The following is a 14,772-nucleotide window of genomic DNA, read 5'->3' on the forward strand; positions in this document are numbered from 1 at the left end:
CACTTATGTAAACAGTGCAAATCATCCTCAGTGAGATTCCTCTTCTGTGAAATGGATATAATGGTAAAACCTAACTTTTATGAGTGTTATGAGGATACAACTAGACAATGCACTTAGAACAGAAGACAGTATAAAGTAAGCATTCACTACCCATCAGTTTTCACTATTATGCCAAGCTGTGGGTATATATGGGTGTATAAAAGAGACATGATCCCTGCCTGTCCTTGGGAAGCTTACACTCTTATAGTTATGGTGTCCAGGTAAGCAGAGAATTATAGTTTTTAAGAAGTGTGTAGACCTGCAGCTACCATTTTTGAGTTCATAGTGTGGGGGATTTTGCTGAAGTCTGCAGACTGGCATGGCCTGCTTCAGGGGCACTCATGACCTGGCACCTACTGTAAAGTGCTCTAGATCTACCCCAAGGTCTCATCTCCCCTGAAACCTTTCTGAAACCTTTTACCTTCTGTATTCTGGAGAATCATCTATAGAGACACACTGAATGAAAAAGTGTAATTTTTCACTGCCTAGTTGTCTTATGGCTAGACAATAAAACCCCTTCCCCCATGCACATCATCCTTAATATTCAAAGATAACCCCATTAGGGATTTCTGAAGGAAAGCAACTGCAGATACCTACTTTCCATATTCGTTGTCATGTTAGGTCAATGCAGGAGACTTTTGTTTCTAATTTGGCAAGAGAACACTGACACATATATTTCCCTCAAACTACTACTGCTTCATGAATTCTGATGAGGATGGACTACTTTTAAAATATTAAATAAGTCTGAACACACCTATAACCTCTGACTCACAAAAAATGAGCCACAGTACATGATCTGCTTCTTTCTTACAGATGATTTGTTGATTTCAGTGCATAACTCCAAATAATTTAATTTCAAAGCAATTCTCAACGCTACGATGATAATAAAACAAGTACCTAATGCTTAATAGTTAGTAAATACTTGCTGATTTCTTATCTAAGACCTTGAGGGAAGAAGGAGCTAAAGATTGTCTAGCAGCCTCTTTCCTCTAATCGTTGATTTTGGCAAAGCCCACGGTTAACTCACTAGCCATCAGGCGAACAGCATCTCAGACCCACTTGCAAGTCTATTTTAAGCTTCCTGTCTGGCACCACTGAGATTCTACTGGACCATCTCCATGTTGTCACAGCTAACCTCCAATAACCCAACGGTTTATATCATCCACCCAATAAGAATACCAGCCCAATCTGGCTAAGCAGTTGCTCATTTCCAGGTTTATTCTAGGGCAAGAAAATGACTATGTGTTAAGGGTCTAATTCAGGTACTGACTTTCATTTTTGGTGTTACAAAAAGCATTGCGTTAACAAAAATAAGTATTTTTCCACAGTACTTTCTTTGTACTGGAGTATTTGGGAAGCCCCCTCCTCCTCTCTCCTTGCCTCCCCTTACAAAAATTCTGGGTTGTTTGGTGCTATTTTTCCACACCTTCCAATGTTAAAAAAAAGTGTCAACAGGCATTCTGGTGGCTAAAACAGTCTGTGAGGTCAGAGCAGCAAACCCACAGACCTGCTCTGGCTTTGGCCAGATGGCCACGTGATAAAAATCGCACTTCTGAAGCAAGCCTATTCACTGGATGACCAAAAGGAGCTCCATCTAGAGACAGGAAGATAGCCAGACCAGAGAGGAGACAAGGCTGAGATACTTAAGGACCTCCCCCAGTGGTACAAGCACTTGGTTCCTGTGCAGAAGGACCATAACTTTATTTACAACATACATGTCACAGAATCATATAACTGCAGCTAGAGAACAAAACTTACACCTCTAAATGAATTTATTTCATAGCCATTACTTTGGAGGATCCTTTGATTCCAGAAATACCTTGGCAATGCCTTCAATTCTCAGGACAAATTCTTTTGACTATATTTCAGTTCAGTTCAGTTCATTTCGGTCACTCAGTCGTGTCCGACTCTTTTCGATCCCATGAATCGCAGCACGCCAGGCCTCCCTGTCCATCACCAACTCCCAGAGTTCACTCAAACTCACGTTTATCGAGTCACTGATGCCATCCAGCCATCTCATCCTCTGTCGTCCCCTTCTCCCCCTGCCCCCAATCCCTCCCAGCATCAGTCTTTTCCAATGAGTCAACTCTTCACATGAGGTGGCCAAAATACTGGAGTTTCAGCTTTAGCATCATTCCTTCCAAAAAACACCCAGGACTGATCTCCTTTAGAATGGACTGGTTGGATCTCCTTGCAGTCCAAGGGACTCTCAGGAGTCTTCTCCAACACCACAGTACGAAAGCATCAATTCTTCGGCGCTCAGCCTTCTTCACAGTCCAGCTCTCACATCCGTACATGACTACTGGAAAAACCATAGCCTTGACTAGACCGACCTTAGTCGGCAAACTAATGTCTCTGCTTTTGAATATGCTATCTAGGTTGATCATAACTTTTCTTCCAAGGAGTAAGCGTCTTTTAATTTCATGGCTTCAGTCACCATCTGCAGTGATTGACTATATTTAGTGGTGGCAAATGTCAATTTTTTGAGAGTAGGTGTTATTTTCAGAAATAGGTTGTTTAAAACTAAGAACATTAGCATGAGGGAATCAATACTATTTTGGTATAAAAACCAAGGTGCTAGTTATAGTAAAATAAGTTGGAGTTTCCTGTGCAGATCCAAAAACAATTTGAAAAGGTAATTTCTACAGGGCTCTGACTAACAGCAATATTGGTGTGGAATAAGGTATATGCTACCAAGGTGATCTAAAGAGGTCATTGCTATGGATATATATATATATATACTGGAGTCTCATGACTCTATTTTCACAATAGAAAAAGTTTTACAGACAGCAAACTAGCCTAGTATAAACTTCACTTCTGAGTCTTCAGGCAGAAACTCTCAAAATAAAAATCCACTTATATTCAACTACCTGGTCTCCATGTTTGTAAAGTAGGGGCTAAGAGGTAGTGACATTCCTCATGTAAATAAATCACCTTAACCTGATATCCTAAGGTTGTAAGACTCACCACTCTGTTAATGACTGCTTAGTACCTAGCTGTAGAATATATTCTACTTGAGTGTATTCATCTCCTACTCCCTAGGAGTCCTTAACAAAACAAACACACTGAGCTGGACTTGTCTAAAATATTAATAATAGCTGATACCTACATAGCCCTTACTGCTTGCTTGTAATTACTTAGCATGATATATCAACTCACTTAATAAAAACCTGTGAGGGTAAAAATTTTTAAATATTACTATTTTTATTCCTATCTTACATATGAAAGAACTGAAGCAGGAAGAAGTTGCCCAAGACCATGTAGCAAGATGCAGAGCTGGGACTGGAACTCGGGTAGTCTAGTTCCAGCTGTGTTCTTACTCACTTTGCCATACCACCCTATACTGCCTCTATGAGACTACAGAAGATACATACATAAATCAGATACTCAACAGAATAAAAGACCATGAAAAAAATACCAACTTATGGAAAGCTCATTTGAGAAGTAAAAAGGAGGGGTTGATGTGAGGCAGATAGGCCCATATAAAATGGAGGAGGGCCACATAAAAATAGCCACAAGAGTTCCGTGGGAAGCCTGGGGCTGGGCCAAAATGCTCTCTATTTCGAGAATAGAGGAGGCAGTTGGAAAGATCTAGGAGCTATAAAGAACCAGTTCCTGGCACTGTTTTGTGTCTATAAAATTTCTCCTTTATTACATAAAATCAGATAGTGCAAATTAACAAAAACAAAATTCCACAGTACTGTTAATATGACAGCTTTTTATAACTTGCGCACATCACTTTGGGAATTTTATCGGCTCGTAAGCAGATATGGTTAATAAGTCAGTTAACTGTTTTTAACAGTAGGCAGGATGGAGAAGGAAATAGCAACCCACTCGTGTTCTTGCCTGGAGAATCCCAGGGACGGGGGAGCCTGGTGGGCTGCCGTCTATGGGGTCGCCCAGAGTTGGACACGACTGAAGCGACTTAGCAGCAGCAGCAGGATAAGTGCAATGAATCTGCCTGACACCATCTCCAAGGAAGTTTTCAGAAGCCACTATCAGTGACTCAGTTCCCATAAAGAGATTACGTGTGGACAGAAGCAAGTGAAGCAGCCCCTGCCATGTCTACCCTTTAACCAAGACTGCCAACGCCACCCCAATCCAGCTTAACAGAAGTGGAAACTGAGGCTCACGGAGCAGAAGTGACTTGGATGAAGGTCCTGACACAGAAAGTCCAGGGCTCTTCCCATGTTCGCATTGTGCGTTCTACCCTTTTCTTTTTCAGGGCAAATAAAGACTGATTTCAAAGCCCTTCAGAAAACGTGGGGTGCCTACAATGCGGGAGACGGGAGTTCAATCCCTGGGTCGGAAAGATCTCCTGAAGGAAATGGCAGCCCACTCCAGTACTCTTGCCTGGAAATATCCACGAATGGAGGACCCTGGCAGGCTACAGTCCATGGGGTCGCAAAGAGTCGGACACGACTGAGCGACTTCACTTTCTTTCAGAAAACGTGAGCACACACACCTACTCGACAGAGTCAATCATCCCTTCATCACAACTTCCTCTGGCTGCTGTTCAGGCCGCCTTTCTCTTCCTGGGCCCTGAGACGTGTCCAGAAAATGACAGAAAACATGCTCCAAAGTCAACGCTCCGAAAAGAATCCCATGAACCAGGCCTCAGATACCCCGGGGTTCTCTCAGGCCTTGTTATTCCAGGTAGGGCCGTCTCTGGGAATTTAGTTTCCCGTTGGTCAGGAAGCCTCCCCTCGCAGCCTAAACCTACGAAGCCCCGCCCACCCGTAAGGAGGGAAGGAGGCTCGCCGAGGGGCCGGGGCGTCGTGGAAGCCTGCCTGCGGAAAGCTGCCGTTCACGGGCCCCGCCCGCTCCGGGACGCTCGTGTCGACCCCGGCGCTTCCTCCCTCCCGCCGCTTCCTCCCTCCCGGCCCTTCCGTCAAGCCCGCGGCCACGCACAGCCCCGCCTCCCCCCGGCTATAGCGGGCGCGGGCGCGGGCGCAGTCACGTGAGGCGGGCCCGCGGAGCCAATAGGCAGCTCGCGCGGAGTGGACGGGCGTGTCTGACCCTCGTGATGTCACAAAGCGGGCGGGGAGGCGTGGCTCTTCCACCCCCACGCGCCGAGCCGCGGACCGCTCTGCTGCGCCCCGCCCCCTCGCCACTGCGCACCCAATGGGAAGGCGGGAAGCGCTCGGACCCGAACGCGCGGGCGGGGCAGGGCGGGGGCCCGGCGCGGCGTGGGGGGACGGGAGGGGGCGGGGCGGAGTGGGCCGGCCTGGGGCCCGGGGCCGCGCTCCTGGGAGTCACGGCGGCTCTTGAGGAAGGACCGCCGGGAGGTGCAGCCGCCGCTGCCGCTGCCGCCGTCTCCTCTTGAAAAGAAGCGGCTCCTCCCACTGCCGTGCCCGGTTCGTATTCCCTCACCCCAGCGCCGAACCGCCCCGTCCGGAATCCTCCGCCCGCCCGAAGTTGTGAGGGGGGCGGCCGGCACGCGTGAGGAGACGAACCTGGAGGCGCCAGGTGCGCGCTCGAGGGGCGTCGGGGCCGCGGCGGGCGTGACGGCGCCGTGGGGCTGCCCGCGGGGCTCCAGGGTCGGGGAGGCGGGCCCGCCTCGCCCGCTGGCCGCGCCCGGGGCGCCGTGAGGGCCGGCGCGAGGGTGGGTCCGGAGCAGGTGCGGCTCAGGTGGCGCGGAGGCGCTCTGCCTGAGGACTCCCCCCTCACACGCACACCCCGGGCCCAGGGTGACCCCGCGGGCCGACCCTCGGTTTTTCAGGTCTGCGGCCGGCGCGGCGTGGGCGGGCGGAGGATGCTGCGCTCCCGTGGGCTCCGCGCCGGGGCTGGATGGACGGGCCGGTCCCGGGGCGCGCCTCCGCCGGCGTCTGGGCCCCCGCCGCCTCCAGCTGTAGCTCCGCGGCTCCCGAGGGGTGGGTTTGTTGGTTGGGTTTCCGCCCTCCTCCCCACCCCCTGTCTTGCGCCTCTATCCTCTTTCCCCCACCCCACCCCACCTCACCCCACCCCACCTCCTAGCCCCATTCACCCGGCTGCAGCGAGACCTCGCCCCTCCTCCGCTCGCGCCTCCCCTGCCGACGCCTCCTCTAACGAGCATCTCTGCCTTGCTTTTCAATGGGCCGGTGCCGCTGTCGCTGCTGCTCTCCGCGCGGGTTGTGGATGTTGTCGGCTCCGTGTTGTGATGACAGGAGAATGTGTGTGTGTCCCGGGCCCAGACGAATTGGTAGGTATTCCCTTAACTACCTAGCGTTGGGTACCCAGGGAGGAGGATGACTGATTTTGCGTGTGGATGGTCTTAGGTGGGTTTGTGTGGAATGAAGAGGTGAGGTAGGTAGAAAAGGGGGGACAAAGGGATCCTGCACCAGGATAGCAGTTGATGCCTTAAGTGAGTGCCATTTTCAGGTAGGGTACAAAGGAAACTGATCAAACAAGTGCTGACTTGGGGCTTCGGAGTCTTCCAAAGGCAGCAGGTTTCTTCATTCATGTAGAGATAACAGGAGCTGTGAAATGGCTAAACGTTGCCCCAAAATGCTGAAAAATCGCAGAGAGTCTTTATGCGGGGTGTTTAATGCAATCGGATTACATAAACTGGGGTTCTGACACATTTAATGATATAGTATAGGATTTTTTTTTTTTTTTTACATTTACACCAAAAGCTTTGCAAAGCTAAAGAGCTCTGGAGTCGGGGCAGTAATTGCATTCTCTTAATTAGTTTGTTCTGAGAGTTTATTGATAAAGTGGAATCATTTCCTGGCACAAGCCCTGCAGAGTACATCAGTAAGAATGGATGGGTCTCTTTCCTGTTTGTCCTTACAGCTCATCTTTCCTTATTAGTCACTGGCAAAGTCTGCCTAAGACTAAGATGCTGTACCTAAGGTGGCTAAGTCGGGATCATGGGATCTGAATTTTTAAGTGAAATTGTGGCCAGAAATAACTTGAAAATTTGACGGTGCTTCAGTTTACCACAACTGTACCTTGTTGTTGTTCTTACTGCTGCATCAGAGCCCTTTAACTTTGTTAATTTAGCAAGTTGTCAACAAGAGTTTTGGTTTCATGGACTTTTGTTGTTGAATCACAGGATATTCAGAAGGATACTCAAGAGTCTTTTGAATGTTCACTTATGGTTTATGAAAGCATTCGAAAGTACATTAACTTCCAGGAGTAACTGGTCTGATAGAGTATGTCACTTGTACTGGTGGTGAATGAATGCTCCTTAATCACAGAGTAGGTAATGTCCCTAGGAATTTGACTTTTAGAGGCATGTTGGGAATCTCAGTCCAGATGCTAAACCCCTGAGTAATTGAAAGATCGAGTTAATAAAATTGACTCTCTGCTTTTTTGTTTTTAATCTTGAGAATTTATGCCTGAAGGAAAAATGTATGTTACTTGAGTGCCTGGTGTTTGAATTTACGTATTCAAAGCATCTGCTGCATGAATCAGTTCTTTTGCCAAAATAGTTCATTTTGCAGTCAATTAGAAAAGCAGGAGAATTGTCAAAACAAAGGAATTTAAGGAAAGTGTGGGTTTCCCGGTCTTGTTATTTCTTGATCAGATGTCATATAGCCCAATTCTGTTACACATCAGTCTCTCAAACCCTGCCTCCAAACACAAACAGTACTTTGATTCAGTCTGCATTTCATACAGAAACACAGGTATTTTTTTCCCTCTAAAATTCTTACATATTAAAGTAAGCTTAAATGCAGACATATATATAAACTTACAGAGAAAATTTATTTTCATGAAAATTGGTATGTTTCCATTTTTAATAATAGAAATAATCTACATACAAAGCATGAAATGAGTCCATGTGCTTTCTGCATACAAACCTAGCAAGAGATATGGTTCATATCTGAAAGCCAGTGTCATGTGGCCCAGCGTTTTAGCACATCTCCTGGCTCAGTCATGTACACTTAACCTTTGGATGACTTTCAGGTATTCAGTTTGAAGTGCTGTTATTTAAGTGGTTATTCTTGATAGATTCCTGTTCTTCTGGAATTTCTGCCTTTCAGACGTTATTTAGTTATTGCTCTTATTTCCAAAATTCTGTTCATTACCTTCTCTTGCTTAATCTTGTTATCAGTTTTGTAAACAAATTTCTTCTTAAATAATGCAGTTAAAATAATGGTACATTGTGTCACATGCAAAAGGGGTTCTATATGACTGGCTTACACAGTGCTTATTACCGAAGCAAACTCAGTGTTTGCTCCCTATGTTCCACTTACCATTTTTCTAACTGTTTTTCAAAAAGGGTATGTGAAAATAATGTAATATATAGCTAATACTCTATGATATTTGTAAAAATTTTTCTTAATGTGTTCAACCTTAGGAAGAAATAGTTGATATTAAGGCTCAGGTGATTTTCTATTCTTTATTCCTTTTTGTTTATTGCATTTGTTTCCCTATTTAAGATACTTCTAAAGCCTGTTTGTTTATAGGCCAGTTGAATACTTTGAGGCAATACCTCAAGAATTCAGGGGAAATATGTGTTACAAGAGGGATTCTTTTTTTGTATAGATTACCTGGCTTACTGATACATGTTTATTACATTTTCTAGATAAATGCTCATCAGAATATTTTCAGTGTTCTACTTCCAGATATAAGTGATATGATTTTCATTTATTCATGAGTATAATGCTCTACCTTTTTAAGCCAAACCTTAGTCCATTAGACTACTGTTTCACTGTTTATTAATTTCCAAGGGCAAATAGATAACCATTTTTTAAAATGTAAGAGAATATTTTTCTACAGGTGAATTCTACTTGGGGTCCATAATAGTTAAAGATCATATTTCTGTAGCTTTCTTTTACAGCTGATAGGCAGAGGAAAATAGTAACAAGTAAATTAAGTTCCAGAACTGAGACCATTTATGTTACTAACAAAGTTTTAGAGCTACTAAAAAACTTGTTTTTTTTTTTTTTAAAGTCACAAAAAATACAGTAAAATTAATGAATAAATGAAACCTGCCCGCTTTTCTAGGATTATTTGGTGACTTGGTGGCAGACCCGTGTCCCTAAACTTGCCAAATCGGCACAGTGGTCTGGAGAAGCATTGTTTGCAAGACCATCTCCTGGATGCAAGGAGGGCATTTTGGAACTTCTATTTTTATCCATTATGTAAGATTTTTCTTGTACGTGTTAATTATAGTAACGTATGTATATATTGTACAAATAAATCATGAATACACACAGGCTGCATCCCAACACGTTTATGGTGATATCCAAGTGTGTCAAATGCTAACCATTGACCATGGCTCTAGAAACTGGATCTTCATAAATGGGAGAAGTCCCTGTGCAATATGGGAGACTCATGGACTTTTTTAAGGATTAAAAAGAAGGGTGATTGGCCAGGTAGACTGCCACTGCATAATGTTATATAACCTTCATCTCCTCCGCTCTTCCCAGCCAGATCTGTTGTACATTCTGCCCACTTTGTGCTGCATAAAGAAATACAAAGAGAAAAGTAAAGCTAGAAGACAGTTTGCTCCTGGCTCCATTAAGTAATCAAGTGCGCTTAGCAGAGTATATCCTGTAGAGATAGTACATGGTATGTGTGTAAAATATAGTACCTTAGGAGGCACGGGGCACTTGTAAATTCACCTGCTAAATATCTGTTATGAAAGCAAAAATAGATTAAGTAATCTGAATGTAACTTTTTTCTTTGTGCGTACCTGTGAAATTGCTGTCTAGGAATCCCGGTCAGAAGTTCCAGCCTGCCACTGTTCTCTGATGCCATGCCAGCACCAACTCAACTGTTTTTCCCTCTGATTCGTAACTGTGAACTGAGCAGAATCTATGGCACTGCATGTTACTGCCACCACAAACATCTCTGCTGCTCACCTCCTTATATTCCGCAGAGTCACCCGAGATACACACCCCATCCGGCGTATGCTACCTTTTACAGGCCAAAGGAGAGCTGGTGGCAGTACACCCAAGGAAGGAGATATGCTTCCACACCGCAGAAGTTTTACCTCACACCTCCCCAAGTCAATAGCATCCTGAAAGCTAATGAGTACAGTTTCAAAGTGCCAGAATTTGATGGCAAAAATGTCAGTTCTGTCCTTGGATTTGACAGCAATCAGCTGCCAGCAAACGCACCCATTGAGGACCGGAGGAGTGCAGCAACCTGCTTGCAGACCAGAGGGATGCTTTTGGGCGTTTTCGATGGCCACGCAGGCTGTGCTTGCTCCCAGGCAGTTAGTGAAAGACTCTTTTATTATATTGCTGTCTCTTTGTTACCCCACGAGACTTTGCTGGAGATCGAAAATGCCGTGGAGAGTGGTCGAGCCCTGCTACCCATTCTCCAGTGGCACAAGCACCCCAACGATTACTTCAGTAAGGAGGCGTCCAAGTTATATTTCAACAGCTTGAGGACTTACTGGCAAGAGCTTATTGACCTCAACACTGGGGAGTCGACTGATATTGATGTTAAGGAGGCTTTGATTAATGCTTTCAAGAGGCTTGATAATGACATCTCCTTGGAGGCTCAAGTTGGTGATCCCAATTCTTTCCTCAACTACCTGGTGCTTCGAGTGGCATTTTCTGGGGCTACAGCTTGCGTGGCCCACGTGGATGGCGTTGACCTTCACGTGGCCAACACTGGCGACAGCAGAGCCATGCTGGGGGTGCAGGAAGAGGACGGCTCTTGGTCGGCGGTCACACTGTCTAATGACCACAATGCTCAGAATGAGAGAGAAGTGGAACGGCTGAAACTGGAGCACCCAAAGAACGAGGCCAAGAGTGTGGTGAAACAGGATCGGCTGCTTGGCTTGCTGATGCCTTTTCGGGCTTTCGGAGATGTCAAGTTCAAATGGAGCATTGACCTTCAGAAGAGAGTGATAGAATCTGGCCCAGACCAGTTGAATGACAATGAATACACCAAGTTCATCCCTCCTAATTATTATACACCTCCTTATCTCACTGCTGAACCAGAAGTAACTTACCACCGATTAAGGCCACAGGATAAATTTCTGGTACTGGCGACTGATGGGCTGTGGGAGACAATGCACAGGCAGGATGTGGTTAGGATTGTGGGTGAGTACCTAACAGGCATGCACCACCAGCAGCCAATAGCCGTTGGTGGCTATAAGGTGACTCTGGGGCAGATGCATGGCCTTTTAACAGAACGGAGAGCTAAGATGTCATCAGTGTTTGAGGACCAGAATGCAGCAACCCACCTTATTCGCCACGCCGTGGGCAACAATGAGTTTGGGGCTGTTGATCATGAGCGCCTCTCCAAAATGCTTAGTCTTCCTGAAGAGCTTGCTCGGATGTACAGAGATGACATTACAATCATTGTAGTTCAGTTCAATTCTCATGTTGTAGGGGCATATCAAAACCAGGAACAGTGAGTGGATCTTACCAAGGCAATTCTCAAATAGATTTAAAAGGCAGATAGATAGGTTTTTGTTTTTTTTTTAAGATAATATTATAGTAAATATTTCCAGTGGGTCATTCTCAGCATTTCCCTATTTGATACTCGAGTCTGCCAGGTAGTCCAAAGTGACTTTGTAGCAGAGTGGCAGGATCCTGAGAGTCTCGTTCTGCTTAGTTCAGACCTCAAAGCACCTGCAGTTGAGGCCCATCAGTTCCTTAACTGCAGATGTCTTAAGACATTGGCTGCTTTTATCAGTCTGAGAAGATCAGGATGACCTGGCAAACAGGGTTTTGAATAGGCCCAAAGCAAGGAACTTGCTGGGCTTATTCTTTTGGTAAAATGAAGAAACATTACTTTTCACACCTGCAGAGCCCTTTCATCACCAAGATTCCAGTGTATGTGAGAACATATTTATTGCATGATTTCCTAGATGTGCAGCCTGTGCATTATTCATGAACTTTAACCAGAGGTAGTTTTCAAATCCACTACTTTAAGCCATAAAGGACCGAGAACCAGGCAATCTGAATTTGTCAGTGTGTGTGATCATTTGACTTGGAATGCTTCTTAAATGAGAAAACAAACACTAGCCCTTCACCCGATTACCTAATGTAGTTGAAATATTTTCTATTTTGCCAGGCACTTGAAGACAATAAAGGTGTTTTATCTCCTCTTATTGGTGTTAAAGGAAAAAAAAATGTTAGTTTATATTAATGAAAAGCTTTATTTAGTTTGAAATAAAAGATCCAGAATGAAGAGAAGAGACTGATATGTTCAATTATGGTCATCTGTAGCCACCAGCACGTCACTCTTATCATGTAAACCCCTGAAGTGTGGCATGCTCTAAGTGTGTGATGGGTAGACTGCTGCTGAGAAATCATACTTCTAATTTAGTAGTGGTAAGAATTTTTGTCATGTTTGGAATTTTAAAGATGACATATAAAAAATTTTTTACATAATTTGGGGGAATAAAGTTTAAATATTACCTTCAGGTGTTGCGATGAAGTTTTTTGTTGTTGTTTTTCCCCACTTAGGTGTAGGTCAATTTAAATAATTGGTTTAAAGATTAGTAAATGCTTTAAAAATATTGTAGCTTATAAATAGAAATGTTAAGATACGTACATGAGAAATTTTTTAAAGTAACTATTGTGCATGCCTGCTGCTTAATGGAACACTTAATAGCATCAAATATTGTCTGCAGCAGTCTCTGTAATTATATGCAGACCCTTCCAATGCTGTATCAAAGTAAATGAAAATAAATATATTCAGATTGGCTTTTGGGGAGCTTATTTGATATGCATCAAATGGCATTGTGTTCCTGTGTTTAATGGTGATTCGTGTACAGCTATGCATATATTTCATCACTTATTCCAGCATCACTGTTAAAAGAATGGCTATGACTATGTTCAATTTTCACATAAGTTTTAATATAGAACCTGATCAGTTTTCCCTTGTGTAATTAGTTGAGGGGTGTTTAGGAGTCCTTGCAGATTTCTGTAGAATACTGAACTAGATATTCAAGGACTCTGGACTGGACACTGAAGCAAGGTAGAATTGGCTGCAGAATTTATTCCAGTTGAAAATAGACTGGAAGATTGCCACTTACGAGACCATATAGTGTTTGTTTTCTGAGGCCTTCCCCCCCACCCCCTTTTTTCCCTCCTTGAGTCACCCTGGAAATTTTCTCCCAGGTGGTATTTTGGAGGGGGAAAAGCTATTATACTATACACTTATTTATAAATGTTTTGACAGAGACTTCATTTTTTAATGGAATGTATGTAGAATACAGTAGCAGTTAAAACTCATTTTCAGGCTACTATTTGAATTTCTCTTGAACACCTTACTAAAGAGTTCCATATTATGCTTAATAAAGTCTCATCTCTATATAGTACAGTATATATAAATTTGGTTTCTTCTGATCATGATCAAGATAGTAATTATTATTACACAAGAAACTTTGTTTTTATTATTACACAAGAAACTTGGTCTGCAGTCTAAAAGCCTATTGTGTTAAGCCTGTAGTATTAATGGTGTGGAAATGAAAATAATTGGATGTTAGAAATTTGAATGTATTATCACCTAAAAGAAGTTTTGATTTTATTGTAATTGGTTGTCACTGTGATGTGATATCTAGAATTAAAGAATACATGTAAACTTTTCATTGTATTTAGCCTTTCTTAAACATTTTTAATTTATACTTTCTAACGTCATTTTTCTGTATATAGTCAGTGGCTCATGGTATTTATAATATGTCCTTAGCTAGTTAAATGCAATTGTGCTATGGTACACAGTACTTGGAGGGGAAAAAAGTCTTATAAAAGATCTATCTGTGTGAAGAAATGAAAAGTTTATATATTATATAATGAATAGAAATGCCCACAGTGAATTAAAGCTTCGTATCTGCTTTCTAAATGAACGACCTGTGTTGTTTCTTAATTAATAGATTCATTAGATGCTTTCTATGGTGATAGGTTATACTTAACTTTAGGATCTTCTAGATATATAGTACTTTAAAAAAACTGGGGTATACTTTACATTCAATAAAATGCACAGATTTTAAATGTGTAATTTGAGATTTGGTAACTACAACCCCAGTAAAGATACAGGACTTTTCCATTGTTCCAGCAGAAAATTCCCTCATGCCCCTTTCGGGTTAATCCTTCCCCATAGAACTATTGTTCTGACTTCTGTCTCAATAGATTAGTGTTACTTGTTCTAGAAATTCATATAAATGAAATCATGTAATATATGTACTCTTTCATATGTGACTTTTGTTCATTTTTTTTTGAGATTCACTTGAGTGTATTCATAGTCTGCTTACTACCAAGTAGCATTCCATAGTATGAATAGAACAGTTTATCCACTGCTGATGGGCATCATTAGCCCCTTCTCCCCCTTAAAAGCTAACTTAGGTTATCAATTCCCAGAGATATTATTTGATTGAAGTATAGATTTAACATCAAAAACATGATTGATTACAAGCGAGTTTTATGTTCCATACCTTAATGGTAGGACTTTAAAGAAAAATGCCCTTTAAAAAAGCAATGAATATGAAACTTGGTGAAAAATTTGGAGAGATGAGAACATTCCTTCACTAATGACTTTTCTGTACCTCTCCCATTGATAACTTTATTGAGTTAACAGTTCATTAACTGATTGAGCTAATGACTGTCTTGTGAAAAACAGACATTATACCTTGGTTTTTCCTGTTTGTTTGCTTTTTTTTTTTCTTTAATTGAAGGATAATTACAGTATAGTGTTGGTTTCTGCCATACATCAAATGGATCAGCCATAGGTATATATATGTCCCCTCCAGTTTTTGATGGTCTTGGTTTATTACTCCCATCAGCCATAGGTAGGACTGGGGATGAGAAAGGAAGTGGATTAAATGCTGACTGTTAAATT

At 43.0% G+C, this 14,772-nt stretch overlaps 1 protein-coding gene across 10 annotated transcripts; it reads left to right on the plus strand.

The window, feature by feature from the left end:
* On the plus strand, nt 5,260-13,783 carry PDP1 (pyruvate dehyrogenase phosphatase catalytic subunit 1). 10 transcript variants are annotated; one of them, XM_018058221.1, is made up of 5 exons: nt 5,260-5,396; nt 6,186-6,220; nt 8,974-9,110; nt 9,399-9,540; nt 9,684-13,783. In XM_018058221.1, exon 5 carries the CDS (start codon nt 9,728-9,730, stop codon nt 11,342-11,344), a length of 1,617 nt encoding a protein of 538 aa, XP_017913710.1. In that variant the 5' UTR covers nt 5,260-5,396; nt 6,186-6,220; nt 8,974-9,110; nt 9,399-9,540; nt 9,684-9,727; the 3' UTR covers nt 11,345-13,783. The 10 variants fall into 10 exon arrangements, with proteins under 10 accessions (XP_017913710.1, XP_017913711.1, XP_017913713.1 ...); XM_018058222.1 differs by having other exon boundaries at nt 9,403-9,540; XM_018058223.1 differs by lacking the exon at nt 5,260-5,396 and adding an exon at nt 5,428-5,508.

The sequence above is a fragment of the Capra hircus genome, chromosome 14 (genome assembly GCF_001704415.2).
Source record: "Capra hircus breed San Clemente chromosome 14, ASM170441v1, whole genome shotgun sequence".
NCBI classification, from domain to species: domain Eukaryota; kingdom Metazoa; phylum Chordata; class Mammalia; order Artiodactyla; family Bovidae; genus Capra; species Capra hircus.